The sequence below is a fragment of the Brachyistius frenatus genome, unplaced genomic scaffold (assembly GCF_029030835.1).
Source record: "Brachyistius frenatus isolate BFR_SWC_R1_liver_20210118 unplaced genomic scaffold, ASM2903083v1 Contig_2, whole genome shotgun sequence".
NCBI classification, from domain to species: Eukaryota; Metazoa; Chordata; class Actinopteri; family Embiotocidae; genus Brachyistius; species Brachyistius frenatus.
Genome location: NW_027210601.1, coordinates 8,142,359 through 8,162,256, shown reverse-complemented (window position 1 = coordinate 8,162,256; position 19,898 = coordinate 8,142,359). Strand labels below are relative to the sequence as shown.

Here is a 19,898-nt window from a genome sequence, read left to right as displayed (position 1 = left end):
TTTGTAACCTGTGAGACACATGAAGTTGTTTATGGGACCCTGTCAGTTTATTATCACTGTTCAGTGGCTCAGCGGGGAGACTGGTGTTTGTCTAATCGCCGTTAAATGTGAAGTACGGAGTTGACAGAAACATTTCCGTTTACTCTTGGGTTTGCTGTGCAGAACAACTTCTGTTAAAGTTACATAGACTCATTGACTTATATATTGAATAGTGAGTGGAAGCTCGTCTGAGATAATGTTGTTAATGAAAAGGCAGTCTCAAGAGGACAAGCCTTAAAGGATTCCTCCGATGTGAGTGGACATTTGTTTTTCAGTGGCAACTCTTCCTAATAAGGCTGCTGCTTTTTTTTTTTTTCGATGGAATCAATATCTTAGATGGTGTCTTGCATTTCCGACAGTAGACGTATTCTTACTTTTGAAAACATTGGGAATGAAGATTACAACCAGTGTGTCCGTATTTTTAACTTCAAATAATTGGCTGTGTCACTTTTCATTTGTACCTTTACCTTTTCACTAAAAGCAGTTCAGTGGACCGTTTCACAAAGGCCATTTGCGAGCGCTGCTCACACGCAAATCATGGTTGCCTGTCATTTCAGAAATGATTGTCATTAAGAGACTGCAGATACGTTTGCGAGTCTTATGGGGTTCTTTTATGCTCGTACATGGGTCACAAACATGACATTTTATCTGGTGAGAAAAATGTGCGCTAATTACTGGAAAGACAGCGGGCTATCTCCAGCAACACAAACATAATGCTCCCTGTGGAAATTTGGATTTATCCTGTTTCAATCATTTTATTTTATAATAACTGAATTGTCTGCTTAAATCTAGACTTTACAGCTGATCATTCATTTCTACAGCCAAGCTTTACTGCTAGGTATAGTACCTGAAGCAAAGTTCAGAAAAATATTGAAAGGCTTTCATTCTCTGAATGTATGGAACATTTCAATGAGGAAATATATGAATATATAATGTAATCTATATGGCATTATATGAAAACTGAAACTCCTTTCCTCTGAGAGATGGTTAGCCAGTGCAAGATTAGTTACATCTAAAAATTGTGGTCCAAAAGTAAGGCTCAATGAGAAGCTCTTTTGAGAAATTACAGCAAAAGTGCTTGCTCACAAGTGAGACAACACCAGTACATGCTGTAACTTACAGTATTTAGTAAAAGGCTTGCAGACGCAGGCATCCACATCCAACTTCAAACAAGCTGCTGCTATCTGGGGATTAAGAAGAAAATGAGCAGGGATATTCAACACACATTACAAATGGTCCCGCTGGGTCAATTCAGCACCACGTGTGATGTTTAAAGCGCCACTTCATATGTCTGATTCAGAGCAAGGGCTTAAACATCAGGTGTGGTGATGAATTGAAATAAATGAGGGCCACTGTAATGCGCACAGACAACTGACTTTGTCTTCCTTCACAGCACTTGATAAATGCACACAACCAGTTCTTTTACAGCTCCTATAAAGCGAAACATTCCTTGTGAAACGGACGATCTAAAAATAGGAGGCTGCCTATGAAGTGTTACATCATTGATGTAAAGACTTAATCTATAACTGCGGAAAAAGTCATAGTTCCTGTGTAATTATGCTGCTCATGAAGGGAAATCTTTCTGTTCATTTTTTCAGACTGTCACACACACACACACACACACAAGGCGTACACACAAACATAAAGTAACTCCGAGTGCTGCTTTATTTTTGTTTTCTATGATCGTAGTGAAGTGAGAATGCAATGTTTGAGTGTTGAGTGTGTTATTAGTGTGTGATTGCAGCTGCATGTTAGTGTGTGATGTGTATTACTATGTGACTGAAACAGAAAGAGTTTTGAGTTAAAGCAGCCTGCTCTTTAAATAAGACAGACAGGGGGTCGGGGGGGGGGGGGGGAGAGAGATACAGTGACATGGAAAGATGGAAAGAGAGAGGAAAAGAGCAGTTCTAAACAGAGGGAGAGGTAGAAGGAGACAGTGAGGGGGGAGGGTGATGGGGGGGCTGGCAGATAGAGAGGTACAGGAAGAGAGAAGGAGGTAGAGGGGGAGAGAGAAAGGTGGAGAGTGAATCTGTCATTTCGGAAGCTATATTGAATCGAGCTCTGCGTCAGGATGTGCTCTACATGCTGATGACCCTGCCACACACACACACACACACACACACACACACACACACACACACACACACACACACACACACACACACACTCACTCACTCACTCACTCACTCACTCTCTCACTCTCTCTCACACACACACACTTTTAGAGTGGGCCCTGCTTCGTTTTCTGATAAAGTACTACTGCCCCCTGCTGTCCTCATGGCATATAGAACCCACTGTTACCATGACAACAGAGGAGAGGAAAGGAGACTTGAGAGGATGTATAATGCTGCTGCTAATTTATCTTTCTCCTAGATTCAGTGTGTAACTACTTATACTCTTGTGCCGTTCCCTTTCAGAGCCAACCAAAACCAGCTGTGATAACCCAGGAACGCCACGCTACGGCTCCTTAAATCGGACCTATGGTTTCAAGGTAATATATCTGCACTCACAAACTATATCTACCTTGTTACCCAATAAATTAACGTGATATTTGATATAAGAGCTGATGTTGTGGCTCATTTGAAAGGACTTATCTTGGACTGGACGATTGCAAAATAAAGAACAAGAATATAAGGAGGTGAAGAGAGGAGAGACAGAGGCAGTTTTATGAGAGAATAAGACATTTAAATACAGCATTGTGCAGGAGGTTTAGCCTCTTTATATGGCAAGATGTTTATCCCTCACACAATGCCATCAGGGAGGCATCTTATCAGTCCCAAATCCATTCTGCAGGATGACAATGACTCCAAACATAAAGCCAGAGTCGTAAAGAACTCTGTTCGGTGACAAGAAGAGCAGATTGTATGGTCCCAGCAGAGCCCTGATCTCCAAATCAAGTCAGTCTGGGATTACATGAGGAGACAGAAGCAGCTGAAACAGCCTGAATCCACAAAAGAACTGTGGCAAGTTATCCAAGACTGTTGGAGCAACATACACGCCCAAGTACCTTGAAAAACTTTGTGCAAGTGTTCTCAGGAGAATCGGTGGTCACACCAAACATTAATCTGATTTAGTTGTTTCTGTTTACTGCCCTTTATATGAATCGAACCGATTATTTTTTACCATCTAAAGTTAAGGGATCATGACACTAATTGTTTATGAATTGCCTAATACAACCACATATTAAAGGGATTAGTAACTGCTACCATGGTATGTTATATAGATAGAGAAATCTCTGATGGTGGATAAATGTTGTATTATTGCCCTGAGGCATGATAGAGTATGGCCAGCCGCTCCTTTTAAGTATTTGTAGGCATTTTTGCCTTCATTTTGTAGTCGGCAGTAGAGAGCAGAGGGAATGACAGAAGGAAGAGAGGAGGAAGAGAGAAAGGAGGTAATTTAAAAAAAAAAAAAAAAAAAAAAGAGAGAGGAGGAAGAGAGGAAAGAGGTAATGTGCATCAAAGGTCCCCAACCGGTCACAAATTAGGTAAATTGTGATTACACTGTCAGGATATTAAACCTCAAGGCAATCGGAATGACCCATGCCACTGATTTCTTTCACCCTTAATCTTAACACTGTGCACTACAATATACTGGAGGTATACGTTGCTGGTATTTTTGCCGTACACTGCAGTTGAGCAAGGAAACACAGTTCATGGAAAGAGGCATATTTACTAAAAAAAAAAAAAAAGACTTTAAGGTATTTTTTACTCAGACTCATATTTCATGCATTTGTGCAGAGAACTGGGAGTATTTATGTACTTTTTGTTTCTGGTTGAAGAACTTTCAATCTTCAATCAATGATGTTTGAGTTCCTGTTCAGGTATTTGCAGTTGCATGGACAGCAGTCATCAAGTTATCAGAGCCAAGGCCCGCTCAACAAGTGCTTTAATAGAATTTCAAATGAACATTTTATTTGACAGCGCAACTCTGATTCATTTGTTACAATTACGACCACGTTGTAAACTGAATGAGCGTCATCCATCATAGAGTTCAACCTTTTTGAAGTTCCTCTGAAGGTATTCAGACTCCTCGTGCACCATGAGCAAACAGAACTCTCTTTATCGCTGCCTGTGTGTGCTTTTGTCTCTCTCTGTGTGCACAGGTGGGGAATGTGGTGTCATTTCAGTGCCAGCCAGGTCATTTGATTCAGGGATCTTCCTCTAGAACCTGCCAGCCTGACCTGACGTGGAGCGGGACACAACCTGAGTGCATACGTAAGAAACGCATCTTATTCAGTTTGTTACCTGTTCACTCAGCCGTCTTAACTCGCACTCAAGTGAACGATATACCTCTCCAACCTCCAGCCCACGCCTGTAAGCAGCCGGAGAGCCCGCTTCATGTGGACGTGGTGGGGATGGATCTGCCTGGGTTTGGCTACACTTTGGTGTACAGCTGTCAGCATGGCTACTTCCTGGCGGGGGGTTCTGAACACAGAGTCTGCAAGAGTGACGGCACGTGGACCGGAAAGATGCCTATATGTCGAGGTAAGTGATTCACCTCTGTTATTTTAGAGTTACATCTACATTAGGTGCATTTGTCTGATGGTCTTACCCAGTTTAGCTTGAGTAAACAGATAGCTTGAATGTGTCTTGCTCAAGGACACTTTGTCAGTTCCCACACTGGGACAGACTAGCCATCTGGAGTAGGGTGTGATTTCCTGGTGAGGTGGTCAGCCTGTGGACTGTTGGTGAGTCTGGCAGCTAATACAAACAGATTTTTTTTTTCTTTCTTTTTTTTTAAATAAACACCCATGGTGTTTTGCCACTTCACTACATAAACCAGCCAAGATGAATACAGGGGAGCTCATGACTTCATCACGTTTCATGAATCTATTTTTCTACCCCCAACAACTTCACTAAGAGGGACAGACTGGTTGTTATCAGGCTTAAACTGTGATCAGGTGAGCATGAGCAGGCACCTGGTAGAAAGTACAGATTCACAAAGTAAACATCCTGTACAGTTTATACAAAGTTTAGATAAGGGGCCACGGGAGCTTCTCAAGTTATTCATCCATGTCCTCCTATTCATAAAATTCTAGATTTACTAAAAGTAAACTTAAATTTTCTTAAACTTGTTAATATTTCTACTTTCCTCCGTGAGAGGTCCAATAATAAGTGAAGTATATCTATGTTAGTCATACCAATGTTTTGTTTACTTTCTGTTGTTTTGTTTAATGCCAGTCTACCATTCCCTTCTTATAATGTTTATATCAGCTAGTGCAGACATTGACCTGCTGGCCATCATATTTTAGCTAAACTTGTAATGTTTGGCCTGGAATATTAACCATTAGGATGAGTTTAAGATGCCAAATCAATGTCACAATCTCTTTTGCTTCTGTCACAATGTCATTGTCATTGAATAATGGATTTCATGAATTTTTTTAATTTCTATATTTTTGCCTAAAGGTTAAGATTAAAAGTGCATTCCTGAAACAGTTTGTTTATATCACAGAAACTTCCATCAATTGTACTGCAAATATTAACATGTAGATTTCCCAGGATGTATAAAACATGCAAAGTACTGTACATCTAAAATTGCTCGACTAAAATGTTATTCACCAATAAATGCTCATACATGAGGATGCGGAAGGCTCCTTTGTGCAAAGAAAAACTGCAAGAGCTCCTTTTTGAAATCTTTCCACCAAGGCTGCCGCCCTGTTGCCCTGAAGTAGTCTTTAAAATTGGAGCACTCTGATCCAATTTGAGATTCTGGGACAAAAACCCTCTCCCTTGCGTCCCTTTACTTGTTTGCAACAATGGCTGCATCTTGAAGTGATGATAGAGGCTGTTCAGAATGGTCAAAACCCAAAGTGTCTTCAGGCCACTTTTAAAAAGATCTATTATTGGTCAGAAACTCTATTTTCATTGCTTTGCCAACAAATAACAATTAAAGCGTCAGAGCGTTGTTCTCGTGTGACTAAGAGTGACCTTCACTTCATCCTCATTTGGTCATTGGTCGCATAAAGTATTCTCTCCCCTGGATAAAAAAAAAAAGGCTTTCCCAGATTATCAGCTGATAGATTTGTAAATTAAACAAGATGCAAAACCAAAACGGTTTCTGTTTCCCTACAGTTCTGCTTATGAGTTTTAATAAGACGTTATCTTTCTCCCTTTGTTTCTCTGTCTCTATTCTGTGTGTAGCTGGAGAGAAGAAGAAACCTGTTAAACCAGTAACAGGAACTCCCAGCCCGAAACTAAATGGTCAGTTCTATTACAGTCTTTTCAATTCGAGGCTACTGCACCCCTGTCCTTCTTTGTCTATTTTTTGACTTTCCTTATCTATTCTATTTAAGTCTGGTTCAGTGTGTGGTTCAATAAATTCTGCTCGGCTCCTTTTCACTCTGCTCAGTTCTGCTCCACGGTGTTGTTCGCCTTGTGTTCTTGTCGATTTCATTGTACTTTAGTGCTTTCCATCGTTCTTCTAAATGATTTATTTTTCCTCACTACACATAGAAAGGTAAATTAACTACGTGGTTGTTCAGCTCTTCTCCATTCTACAGTTGTGTTCACCTCTGCTCTGTTGTGAGCTGTCCCATGCTGTCGTATTTCAAAACCCCTTTTGCGTCTCATTGCATATGAAGCTCCATCAGCTACGACAAGCGAAACCTGCTGTACCTGTGTATGATAGGAACCTACTCAGAGATGCTGCATAAAGCCTTACAGGAAATCTTTATTTTCTACAACTGTACATGTTTAGATGACATTGAATGTACAGGAAAAGATACAATTTCAAATTCTGTCATATGCACTTTATAAACACTACATTTACATTATGTGTAATAAAATGTCTAATGCAGGGTTCCCACTGGTCGTGGAATTTCTGGAATATCATGGACTCATAAAGAGTCAATTTCAGACATGGAAAGTCAGAGGGTTTGAGCATTTTTGTTCCAAGTCATGTTAAAATTGTATTTGCCATTTATCAAAATGTTATATTTTCCATACATTTTTCTATATCTTATTATTTTATATGTTTCCTGAGTGATTTTATCCCCCTCACAGATGTCAACAATCACTTCAGTCAAGATATGCTTTTTCCTGTACGTGCTAAAGAAGGCAAACATGCCACGGAAACGTGAGCGTATAAATTTCAAGAGCTTTGGCTACAAAACGATGACTTCAAAGATTGGGTGTTAAGACTAGATGACAGAAAAGCTAAAAGTAACATTTGTAAAACTACTATTGTACAACAGTAAGAAGGATGCTGCCTGCATGAAGCAGACAGAGGCATCAGTTTTGTACCAGGCGTCCATCATTGCTCTGCTGCAGCCGAGTGGAGCAGTACTAGTCGAGTAAGCATAGACTATTTTGCTGAGTTTATGATTCCACAGTTAAAAAAAAAAGTTTTGTACTGAAAAATCTTGCAAATAGATGGGAATAAAATAACGTTGCTGGTTTGTGTGATCAGCACGAAGATGGACTGTTTTTCCGTTCCTGGAAATTTCCGCTTTTAAGTTAGTGACAGTCAGGGAAACGTCAGGGAATTTTACATTTGACTCAGAGTGAGGAACCTTGAAAATACCCAAAATCTAGATAGCCCGTTAGACTAAACTGTGTCTCGAGTAGAAAAGGCAAACAACAACAGCAGAGCTGTTCAACAGTTACCTCTTTGTGCATATTGTGGTAATGCCAGTTAACATTTGCTGTGAGACAATAACTTCTGACTACCAATCAATCAACTATTTTGTATTTTTGACAACTGAAACTATTGTGAATAAAAGACAGGAGACCAGAATAGAAGACACGACCTGTCTTAATCTAATCTCTATTCCCTTTTCTTCTCTTGTGTAGTTCCAGATGATGTCTTTGCTCCTAACTACATATGGAAAGGTTCCTATAATTACCGTGGGAGGAAGCAGCCTATGACTCTGAGCATCACCAGCTTCAACTCCACCACTGGGAGAGTCAACGTTACCCTTAGTAACGGCAACATGGAGCTGCTCCTGTCAGGCATGTTACATTATGGTTAATTATACGGTGCTCTGAGTGCTGAATATGCCTTTAATAGAGGACACATGTTATGAGATTGTGTGATAATATGTCACAGTTATGGTACAGTGCTACATGATGCAGTATTGATCCATTGTTAAAACAGTAAATAGACACCCAGACATTACAAGTAATATGGAGCGCCGGCTTTCAACACTTTTGCTGAGAACTCTTTGAATCATTTGTTCTGCTTTTTCTAATGGAGGATTATTGGTGTATGACTTTCACTTTTTTTCTTCGAGCTGCCATGCTTCTTTTTAATGTTATTATTCTATTCCCGCCCTCCAAACTCCCACACCCACACTTACTCACACACTTACCTCCGAGGGTTCCTCAACAGCATCAGCAGGGGGTTAAGACCCTATTAAAACACAAATCCTGTTGAAGCTAGAATTGGTTCGTAGAGTAGCAGGGAGCACAAACACCATATCACAAAACCGTGCTGCTATCAGACTTCTAACATCCGTTTTCCAGCTTAAAGGAGCAGCTTTAGATCAATAACAGCTAAAGCTGCACTCACGCAGTCACAGAAAGGCCAGTGGCCAGTCGCATAAAACTTGCATGTTGTTCCTCCTAAGAAGTCAAGTTTTCCTCACCTGAGAACTGTTCTTAAAGGAATAGTTCAGCATAGTGGTAAATATACAAGAAGCGAGAAGAGGATATCAGTCGTATGCCTGTGCATTTAAGGTCAGATTTTGTTGATGTGGGGTTGTGTGAGGTACTTCTGTAGTCAGTGAGTTACCTGCATTATATGAGGGTTGACACATTCGGAGAGTCAGGCAGTGACTCCTTGTTCGTTCGGATGTAAACTAACGTGAAAACGCCACCAAGTCGCACAGTACTGTATACCAAATAGTCTAACCGATCAGGGCAGCAGTAGACCGGAGACTCCTGTGTTCAACAAGGTAAAATTTATGTTTTTATCAAGGGAGTCTGGTGGCTTTTAAGAGAGCGATATAACGGCTTCAGTTCCCTGCCTAAAAAGACTCTTTGACGGTCAGGTAAAGTGGTCAAAATATTCGAAATATAGTGGACACTGAAACTGATGTTGATTTTTTTTTAGGTGGGCCTTTTTATAGATGGCTAAAATACAATGTGTTGTAGATCCCCTCAGCAGCAGTACATTGCTTAGTTTCTCTGCAGGTACAGCTGCATGCTTCTCCAAACTGGGGAGTGCCGACCCCCAAATCAACTGCAGGTAATACACTGACTATGAAGTGCTTCAGACCACAAATCCAAACTATCCTTTCTGTTCATAACCGGAGTCATAATGTGAGTAAGTGAAAAATATTCCTACCAACACTTCTAAAGATATCTTACTGACAAAATATATCATAATCATTTCTGGTTTTAGATTTAAAGAGAGTTACAGTATGTGTGTTTTTGTCTCAACATTGTCAAAAATCTAAATTTTACCCAGATTATTTTTTTTAATCAATGTTTGTTTTATAGCTGCGTTCGTGTTGCTCTTTTACTTCTCATCCTTGTCTCTCTTTGTAGTTTCCTTTTTGACTTGGTTTATGCATCTTATTGATGCTGCACCAGGGGAACAAGAAACACGTGCTGAAGGATCTAATGATCTGTAGTAAGCAGGCCATTATATTCTTTGTTATATTGTAAACAATGTGTTTATTCTGTCCTCTTCAGGACTGTACAAGGCTGTTGAGGCCCGGCTGTTGCTGCTGATGTACCAGGTGAACTATGTGAACCAGGGAAACCAACTGAAGGACTCTGCCATCGCTCCAGCCAAGATTATCGAGGACTCCTGGACCATGGATGGATTTGTACGTCTCACTGGATTAAAATATTCGAGACAGATTTACAAATCCAATATTGAAACAAAGTGACACATAAGCAATGCTTTTTATTATTGTTAAATCAAAAATACAAAAGACAAACATTTCCAGTGTGTAAATGCATTTTTCACAAGTACATTTTAGCATAGTGCAATGAGGTTTGATAGACAATCTAAAAGGGACATTTTAATAGAGAATTCAAGTTGCTCCATACTCAGTGTAGTAAACAAATTAATACTGTCATCTTACAAATCTATACTAAATTCTTAACTTACTAAACAGTATTCTGTTTAATTCTAGGCATTATGGGGAAACACTATATACGTATTCATCGTGGAGTACTTGCAGACTGGGTCTAAAAAAAAACAGTGCTTATTTGTCCATAATTCAGCTCTCTGTTTATCTAATATTTGTAAATCAAGTATTTAAACAATGCAATATACTCTGCAGTGTTGATGTGTTTCTGTCCCTCTTTAACAATCTCTTCCTTTCTATCCTCCTAAAACCTTTTCTCAGCCAGTCTGTCTCTCATTTCTTTGTCCCCGCAGGTGTCAGCAGAACCTGATGGTTCTAGTTACGTATTCCAGGGTTTCATTCAGGGAAAAGACTACGGACAGTTTGGACTGCAAAGACTGGGTAATTTTCACTTCACAGGATTTAGCAGCAGCATAAAATATTACCTGTCTTTCATGTCTTTCTTTGGCCAACAATGAATGAATGCAAATGATGATTAGAAAACAAAAGCTGACAGACTGCTTCCAAGAATCTCACAAATTTAGAAAGTGACTGGGGAGTTTCTACTGATTTTATTGCTCACAGTGATTCAGCATTGCAGTTGATACATTCCCACCAAGAACAAAAGTTGCTTTTCAGACTTAAAAGTGGTGAAACCCATCCACTTGCGATAGTCAGATGATGACTATCGACCATCTCCAACTGCAAGTCCCAGGTCACCTGCAAATCCAGCATCAACCATTGACAAAGTGTAATTTGTCGTCACACAGGCAATCTCAGAACCTACCAGCTATTAGTCTCATGGGGATTTAGCTTCTGGGGTCAGTGGCCAATATCTAGGGGGTTCCGGTGTAGATGGCATATATTCAGGCCAAGTGTTCCTTTTCCATGTCATGTCCAGTCATTGTCCACAGTCTACTTGAGATGCAAGAATGGAGTTAGTGTTAAGAAACTATGTCTAGTTTCCACTTCAAAACTGCAACAAAGCGAACAAATGGATAAATTATTGTCAGATGATAGCTGATGGGTTCCGAGATTGTAGTTCAGCCAATGAATTCCATCTTTTTTTGCTCTCCGCACAGACTGTTTATCTGCATGTAATCAAAATCAAAGCACTCTCAAAAATGATTGGTGAATACATTTGGACTACAAACTGACACCATTATGCTTCTGGCACCAAAATCCTGTCCAGTTGCTCCAGATTCTCTAGTCAGATGCAAATATGTGTTGATAGATATTACATTGAGAGTGTATTTCCTTGTCGGTCACAGGTCTGAATATGTCGGAGAGTCAAAACTCGCCACCCCCCCAGCTCGGTACCAACAGCAGTTCTGTGGCAATCGCTATTCTGGTGCCTTTCTTCGCTCTAATCTTCACTGGGTTTGGCTTCTATCTTTACAAACAAAGGTAAGTGCTAAAAAAAAAAAAAGAAAACCTTTGAAGTGTTTTTCTGTTGAATGCGTTGCTATGAATGGAGAATTACCTCACGTCTGTTTTTCATTACTGTCACACAAAAAGTGAGGAAGGCATTATGAACATTGAATCTGAAGCTGTCTAATTCGTGAAAACATCACCTGCCATGGTGATTTGGTCGGCGAGGTGCTAAGAGACAGTTAAGTCACTGTCGCAAACTGTGCTGCAAAACAATTCTGTTTAGGAGGTGGTAAATTGGATTTTTCAGAGATATGGTGGAGGCACAATTGACTGGTGTTCACATTGTTAACAGATGCAAATAACTTCTGTTCTGTCGGAAATATCTAAAAAAAAAAAAGGCTCGCTGAAGGAATTAGTTTTGGATGGGCTGATTGGAATCTCACCAGGCTTCCTAAAAAGCACAGCACTCCTTCTAATCCTTCTTAAAGCTTGTTTACTATGCCTCCTCCCCCAAGACTGCCTTCACTATTGTCCACTGGCTCCTCAGTTATGTCAATATTAACAAACAATTAAAGCAATTTCAATCTCTAAGGTTTTATTCGTCTTTGCTTTTGTGTTGTTTTCTTTCACAGAACCACACCAAAAACACAGTACACAGGCTGTGCAGTCCACGAAAACAACAACGGCCAGGCTGCCTTCGAGAACCCCATGTACAACACCAACTCCAAGGCTGTGGAAGGAAAGGCTGTTAGATTCGATCCGAATCTAAATACTGTCTGCACCATGGTCTGAGGATTGATTATCCATACTTGAACTCAATGACTCAGCTATCTAATGGGACCACAATTGGTAGAAGGCTCTGGAAGGGAAAGCCGTATGCTTCAACTCAAACTCCACCTTCATCAACAACACGGCCTCTAAACTGATTACAGGAGACTTTCATTCCCAGTTCAGAAGCCTAATCTCCCCCAGCAGAGGAAAAAAAAAACTCTGCAGCTGACACCAAAACTCAGCATTGGTTCCCTCAACTAACCGCATTTAGTATCCACATAAGAAATTAAAAAGAAACGCGAACACAAAAGGTCTGCTGCCCTCGACAGATGCAAAGAGTAAAACTCTCAGTGAGCAGCGACATCAAGTGATAGAAAAGGAGGCAGTGGAAAACCATTCTGGCTGTTATCTATCTCTAATCCCAAGAATCAGCAGGTCATGGAAACTTTATAATTTGATTTTAAACCACACACAGCCATCATACGACAACCTCTTTTCCAATCTCACTCGCTGTCTGTAATACCAGTACCAATGAGTTAGCCATGACCTGCTACTTCAGACATCATGACATGTCATGTCACTATAACCCTGTGCAGAGTTTTATACTTCACAGAAAGTAGTGGAGAGGAAGTCCCACTCTGAGCTCTGTGATGATCCTCGCCTGTAGAGAGAGAGACAGAGAGCGAGCACACATCTTCAGTGCTCCGGCCATGGTTACACTCCATACAGATAAACTGCACTAGAAAAATGGGTTGAATTTAGCATATTGTCACACCAACTGCGTTGAACTTAACGATGAGAAAAACAGAACCGCAACGGCCACAGACGGGGAGATGTGACATGAAAGAAGATGTCATAAAAGACACTGTGAAGCAAAGACAACTGTTTCTATTTGGGTTCAACACTGACAGTAAAAAAATAAATTAAAAAAAAAACACTGTCACCAGCAGACTGACTTGTGAAGCCTATTTCTAAAACGACCACGGAATACAACACCTTAACCAGACAGGACAACCCGCCTGTCGCCATGACAACCAGAGGCTGATGTCACCGGTCTCTTGTCTTTTTGTATTGAAACGGAATCTGAGATGGCTAACGCGAGCAGACCGAAGCAAAAGTTGCTTTGAAAAGAGACCGACTCCTAAGCGAAGGGTGAGGGCAGCCCTGGAGACGGAGCTGTAATCCTAACTGGACATGGATTATAGCAAAGCAAAACTAAAAGGAGTCTAAATGGGGAACTAGCACTAATAATGCAGATGAGAGACTGGCTCATCTAATGGATAAACTGCCCCTTTCCATCCAATGGATACGAATGGAGGCTGAGGAGATGGAGTCAGCTCCCAACTGAACTGGAAGTCGAGTACTGGAGTCATTAAGAGAAAAGATGAGATCTTAAAATCCGAACACAGCCAATCAGAGCCTGTCTGACCTGAAATAATCTACTGAGAGGTCAGCCCTCCTTCTACAGAAGGAATCAGACCAGACAGAATATGGCCTTGAGGACAGATGTTCCTGAGCCTGTGAATTTACATGGATTCTGATCAGAAAGACGCTGAATGGATACAGAGGACTCTGATGGACTAACAAAGATAAAGACTTTGAGAAACAGAGAAGGCTCTGGCACTAAAGCACATTTTACAGGAACACTACCTGTCCACCCGCTGAGAGCTGGACTAACACAGGGACAGAAAGGTTAGCGAGACACAACTGACAGAGTGAATGACAGAAAAAATGACAGGTGCACACGCTAAGAATGTGGGAAGTCAGATAGAGACAGGCGGTATTAAGGCAAACAGTCACACAACGAGACAGACAGGTTCAAGTAAGACAAGCAGGGTCTTGGACTGTCCCCACTCCACAGAAGGACAGGTTTAAACACGGATTAACAGGTTTACAGAAAGACAGGCTGATAGGATAGGAGACACAGACAGACAAACTGATAGACAGGCTATAAAGAAAGACAAACAGGGTTGTAGCCCTACGATTGTGGACAGCGGTCCACTGTAATTCTGCACTCTGAGAGTGCTTATCTTCTTTCTTTGTTACTGCTGCAGAATCTTCTGATCTGTAAATCTATTGCATATATATTCGGGAGCATTCACCACCTATATTTTTGTGCTATATATTTACCACAGGGGAGGGGCTGAAAGGGAAAGACAGATTATAGCAGAGTTTTTAGAAAAAAAAAAGAAATAAATATCAGAATAAAAGATATTATAACTATGTGCTGTTCACAGAAGTCACACAGTATTTTGATTCCTTCGTAACATGAAATTGGTTTATTTTAATCTCTTGTGTAACGTGAACTTCCTCTCACCATCACTGTCTTTCCCACTGAGGCAATCATGAGTGTCAGTGGTATTGTTGTTGTCATTATTGTTGAGATGCAAGGTTTGCCAGCAACAATCATGCTCTTTAAACTTTATGTTTTATCACACATGGCAGATTCCTAAAACTCTCCAAGAGGTGGAGTTTGTACTTTGGTGATTCAACCCCTTCACTGGATGTGTTACAGATACAAAATAGTGGCCTCCATAATTGTCACCATTGTGACACAGACAGCATTTTAATTATCTCTGTTTTCTAACCTAACTGTTACTGTAATATGAGGCCACAGAAATTTGCACATCGAAACGCTGTACTAATGTTTTTTTTTTCTTCTACAGTTCAGAGATGTCAACAACCCCCATATTGTCATGGCAACACAGAAATTCTAGCTCTTAATTGAACTGACTTGTTACACTGCATACGGCCGTACTCTTATGCAGCTCTGGGTGACTTTCCCTTGTTACAGTAACATAAATGATGATAATGGTGATAATTGCCGGTGAACTGCCCAACATGCAGCTTCTCGTTGATGGCGCTAGATGTTTCGACCTACGCAGAAAATGTGTGTTTTGCATTGCGGTCATAATAGTTCATGGTTGATTTTTTTTTTTTTATGTTCTTCATTGAGGAGTTGACACAACATACAAAGGATGAATTGACTGATTTAGGAAGCAATGCTTGCTGTGTACTGAATCTGAAGGATCAAAAAAAGTATTATTTAATTCAGTTCTAAAGCCTACAGGTTTTAACCTTTTGTTTAAAACCTCAAAGACATGATCTGTAAATTTCAAAGGTGCACAAGCTCACCTTCAGGTTTCATATCGTTCTTGGTTTTTAAGATTCTCAAAAATCAGTTTTGAAATGTCCAACATAATTCTTCAGAGGTGTTTTATTCAAGGTCATTCTTCCTTGTGCTGAAAGTTTTAAAAAGGGGGGGGGGGGCTGTGGCTCAGTCGGTAGAGTGGGCTGCACACCAACCAGAAGGTTGGTGGCCCAATCCCCAGCTCCTCCTGTCCACATGCCCAAGCGTCCCCGAGCAAGACACTGAACCCTAAATTGCTTTGGATAAAAGCGTCAGCTAAATGAAATGTAAAAAAATAAATAAAAAGAACTTGTACTGGTTTTGGCACTTCTGAAGTCGAGTGTGGTGTAGGAATGAATAGATTCAATGACCTCACACGTTCTTTTGTGTGTACTTTGCATTTCAGAAGCTAAAAAATGTCTTTATTATAATTTATTTCATAAGCTCTTCAGCTTTAAGGTAAACTGAACCTTTTGAGACAATGTTAAGATTTAAAATTCACAGTTGAATAAACACAAAACTGAGCCCATTGAGATTTAATATTTCCCCTTATTTTTATTTCTTAAAAATATAGCCATATGATCTCAGCTCAGTGTTCCATGGCTGGAAGCATTTTTTTCAGATCTGATCTGCCACCTTCTAATAAAAAACATTTTATACAACCTCTACTACATTTTGCCCCCCCGTCAGCCACCAGAGGCTGTTGTTGCACATGTTGTCGGCCTTTGTGATGGGTTCATGTGTCATCTGTAAAACCATGCAAAGCATTCAAATAGTAGTTAATTATTGAAATGGTAGGACCTGAAAAATGCAGCAAAAACCGCACCTATATTAACATGACAGGAAAACATGTATCCATCAGCATGAGTCACTGTTTTGCAGCTTTGGTGCTCATTTAAAAAGAAAAAAAAAAGTACTTGTTTTGTTTGGAAGTGTCTGGTTTAAAGAGGGAGAGACTGGATTTCGTGAGTTTGGGGTCCCACACATGATGAATCGCTGTACTTTTTAATGAGTCTGGGTGCCAGGGTGAGCGAAAACATCTACTTTGTTTGAAGAACCCCCGCTGCTGTGACCACGGGCACCGACTGCAACCAGTTAACTGATATCTCCATTTAAAGTCATTACTGATTTAAAAGCCACGGTAGCTGCGGCTTCCTTGTTCATCCACCCTGTGACTGTCCCGCACTGCATCGCTATGGTGACATCGTTTCTTATTACAGTTTGGATTGATTGTTGCTGCTGCTGCTGCTGTTGTTGTTGTTGCTGTTGTTGTTGTTTTCTTTGGTATGAATCTGACACAGTGCCTACCAAAAACCATGGGACCCTCCCTGTCATCTACGCACATATGCTCTATCACACACATACACGCGCACACACATGCCAACACACACCTGCTCCAGCCCCCCCACCCCCCCACCCCCCCATCAGAGGTAATTTTTTTCTAAGCTTCAGTCTATTTTGCCACAAGCTTTTCCTACTGACTGACCGCAATAAGACCCATGTGATTTGAAAGACTTAAAGCCGTTCCTGCCTGGGGACATTGGAAATATTCACCATTTGAAAAAAAAATCTAATGAAATATAGAATAAAAAAGTGTTTTGTACAGAAATATATTTTTATGATGAAATTATTTGTAAAATGTATGAATCTATTATGTAAATTTTCAATGCAATGTAAAATTAAAAAAGGCTAATTGCTTTTGTAAAATGTGTGTGTTTTTCTTGACTGCGTTTTGTTACTTACCTTTATGAGGAATGTACACCAGGCTTCAAGCTAAAGCTTATACATATATGTAAGATTAAGTTTTGGGATGAATTGAAAAGTAATGTGGAATGTAATATGTTCTTTAGTTTTAAATGTGACTAAGAAAATTAGTTTCAAAGTTAGGGAATACCTCGAGGCACAAAGTGAATAGAAATATGCAGTTTATGTTTTGGTCAAAAGAACAGGTTGACATTTGCAACGACCCACAAGCCCTGAATTTTTCATTTAAGTTTGCATAGACAGTACATGAGAAGAGCATGCTCATGCTCAGATGGAGATCTATGAATATAATAATTGCTATCATTAGTGACCTGAACAGACACCAGCAGATGCCAGCAATACAGTTTGCATACCAACCAACTCCTGGTTCTAAATCACAATGAAAAATAAGTTATTTGATACATATTTAGACTTGGCTGACCTTCTTTAATGCACTACTTAAAAATCTCCTTTATGTTGCCCCTTTTTATTATATATAGCATATAGTTAGAATTGAAAAGAAAAGCTTCTGTTTTCAGCACAGAAACCCCACACCCCCACCTAAATGTAAGCAGACCCAGCACATAAGCCTACATTGTCCCATTTTGGGAGAGAGCAGGCCTCAGAGATTTAGAGATTTAAAAAAGCCATTATAATGCAAGAAATGTGTATTGTTCCATGCACTCCATTAATAGACAATGAAAGAGGCAGCTCATCGAATCAGTGATGGCAAATTAGGTTACTGTTTATCTTCACAAAATGCAAAACGTCACAACTAACAGATGTTACATTGTCCCTAAAAGTTTGGAAATTGGAATATTACAACCAAGAGGGGTGCGCTGTATGGAGGTCCTGGGACCCCATCAGAGAACCCCCCCCCCCATAGGTGAAAAAACTTAAGGTTAACCTTCTATTTCCTTTAATAATGTCACCCCACTGCACTATAATACATGTAATTTACATGCACACTACATAGGGTACCACACCATTGGTCAGCTGAACACAGCTACTTCCTGTCGCTGTTTCAAATTAAAATTTCTCCAGCATTTCATACACCGTCCAGCCATTTCCCTACCTTACTTTACTGTTTTGTCTTATTTGTACAATAATTGAATAAATAAACTAATAAAGAGGCTAAATATAATCATATAGCATGCAATGAGATAAACAGGATTCATCATTTAAATGTAGCCGTCTGTAGCCTAAATACTGAATTTAACTGCATGTTTTGCCAAAAAGGGATTAATGTGAGCATGTTTTCAGCGTGTAAAAGTTGTATTGCCCAGTATACTGGATGTCTCTAGCTGCTTTTAACAATCATAATGTGCAAATACACGTAGCTTTATGACTATGGTGAAAGCAAAAATATGTCTTTGTGAAGATGCGAGTCATTTTGACATATGTAGTGACTCGGTGGATGGTGCCATAACTTTTTTTTAGCAATTCCAAAACTGTATTTTATCAGTTGTACGCCAATCATTGCTTCAAAGATATTCAACCTGGCAAAAATTACTGAACTATTTAAGATCATTTTAGCATGGTAAAGGATGAGGTGAGGATAATTTTTGAAGAGATCGTTTCTATATTTTAAATATAAGATATCCGTGAATTATATTAATTACAGTCTAGTTTTCAAACATAAACAAGGATTTTAGACATACCAATAAACACTGGAAACAAGTATGCAGCATATAGCCTATAATCGGGATCGAAGGTCTTGCCTGATTGTGCTGTAAACTGCAAACACAATCACAGTTGGGATTTTTTTTTGGTGTCAATTACAAGAAACATTACAGTTACACAAAGACATATTTGCAATCACCAAAATATATAAAATTATGTTATTGCTCGTTATATGCGCTTGATCTAGATAAAAGCAGCTGTAGTCATTCTGTATTTAAACTGGGTGATACAACTTCAACAGGCTGCGCGCGCATACTCTGACGTCAATCTGTTTTTGGCGGTCGATTACTTTTTGGCAGGAGAAGCTGCCGCCGTCTGACTAAACCTTTAGAGGGTTTTTTGCGCGTTATTCACGCATTATTTTTTTTTTTAAAGTTTTTAGTCGAACAGAAGACAAGTAAAAAGTCGACCGTGAGACGAACGAACTGAGCGGTTATGAGGTTACTGTAGAAGTTTCCGTCCCGGCGACTTCCGGATGTTGTTGCCGCTGCAGGAGAACTAATGGCCGCCGCCGACAGGTGGATCACTAATAACATGAATATGAAGAGGATGGACTTATTTCTCAAGTTTTCGTCAACTGGTAAGTCGTGCCGGTCACTGTCTTTCTGTCGCTGCTACCGCTGGTTAAAAAAAACAACAAACCAACAACATAATTTGTGTTGTGTACTTTTAGCTGTTTTCAGCCGGCTCTCGTCCACGCTGCTGAATCAATGGCTCGTGGTGCCTTTCGTGACGTAATGTCTCCAATGTGTGTTGTATTTTATATATATTTTAATTAAATGAACCAGAAAATATTCATGTTTAAGGAACTGGAAACAGGGAATTTTTTTTTCTTTCTCTTTAACAAAAAAAAAAAAAAAGGACTCAAAACAATGAATCAAAAATTGAAATGGTTGACAATTAAATTTACGAAGTTCAAGTTGTGTTCATCAAATTAACTTTGAATGATCATTTTAAACAGACACCAAGACTTGTGCTTGATCCAGTTTCAAATGTCTGTTTTTTTTTTTTCTTTTCTTTTCTTTTTTCGTATTTATAAGGCATTTAATATCATATCAATTAATATTCTTTTCCATTTCAAGCAGAACTTTTCATATCAGTCTCGCTGGCTCAGCTTCTTGCCTTTTAAACCCAAAA

General features: G+C 39.8%; 1 protein-coding gene across 4 annotated transcripts in view; it reads left to right on the top strand.

Moving 5' to 3' along the window:
• Window positions 1-13,140, top strand: part of LOC138620668 (CUB and sushi domain-containing protein 3-like) — a 336,291-nt gene extending 323,151 nt beyond the window's left edge. For all 4 annotated transcript variants that reach the window (XM_069698113.1, XM_069698112.1, XM_069698111.1 and 1 more), the window contains 9 exons: window positions 2,457-2,530; window positions 4,145-4,256; window positions 4,347-4,526; window positions 6,183-6,242; window positions 7,833-7,991; window positions 9,678-9,814; window positions 10,375-10,462; window positions 11,332-11,467; window positions 12,067-13,140. In XM_069698113.1, coding sequence (XP_069554214.1) covers window positions 2,457-2,530; window positions 4,145-4,256; window positions 4,347-4,526; window positions 6,183-6,242; window positions 7,833-7,991; window positions 9,678-9,814; window positions 10,375-10,462; window positions 11,332-11,467; window positions 12,067-12,226 — 1,106 coding nt within the window. In that variant the 3' untranslated portion in view covers window positions 12,227-13,140. The remainder of the gene's footprint in view (window positions 1-2,456; window positions 2,531-4,144; window positions 4,257-4,346; window positions 4,527-6,182; window positions 6,243-7,832; window positions 7,992-9,677; window positions 9,815-10,374; window positions 10,463-11,331; window positions 11,468-12,066) is intronic.
• The last annotated feature ends 6,758 nt before the right edge of the window (window positions 13,141-19,898 follow it).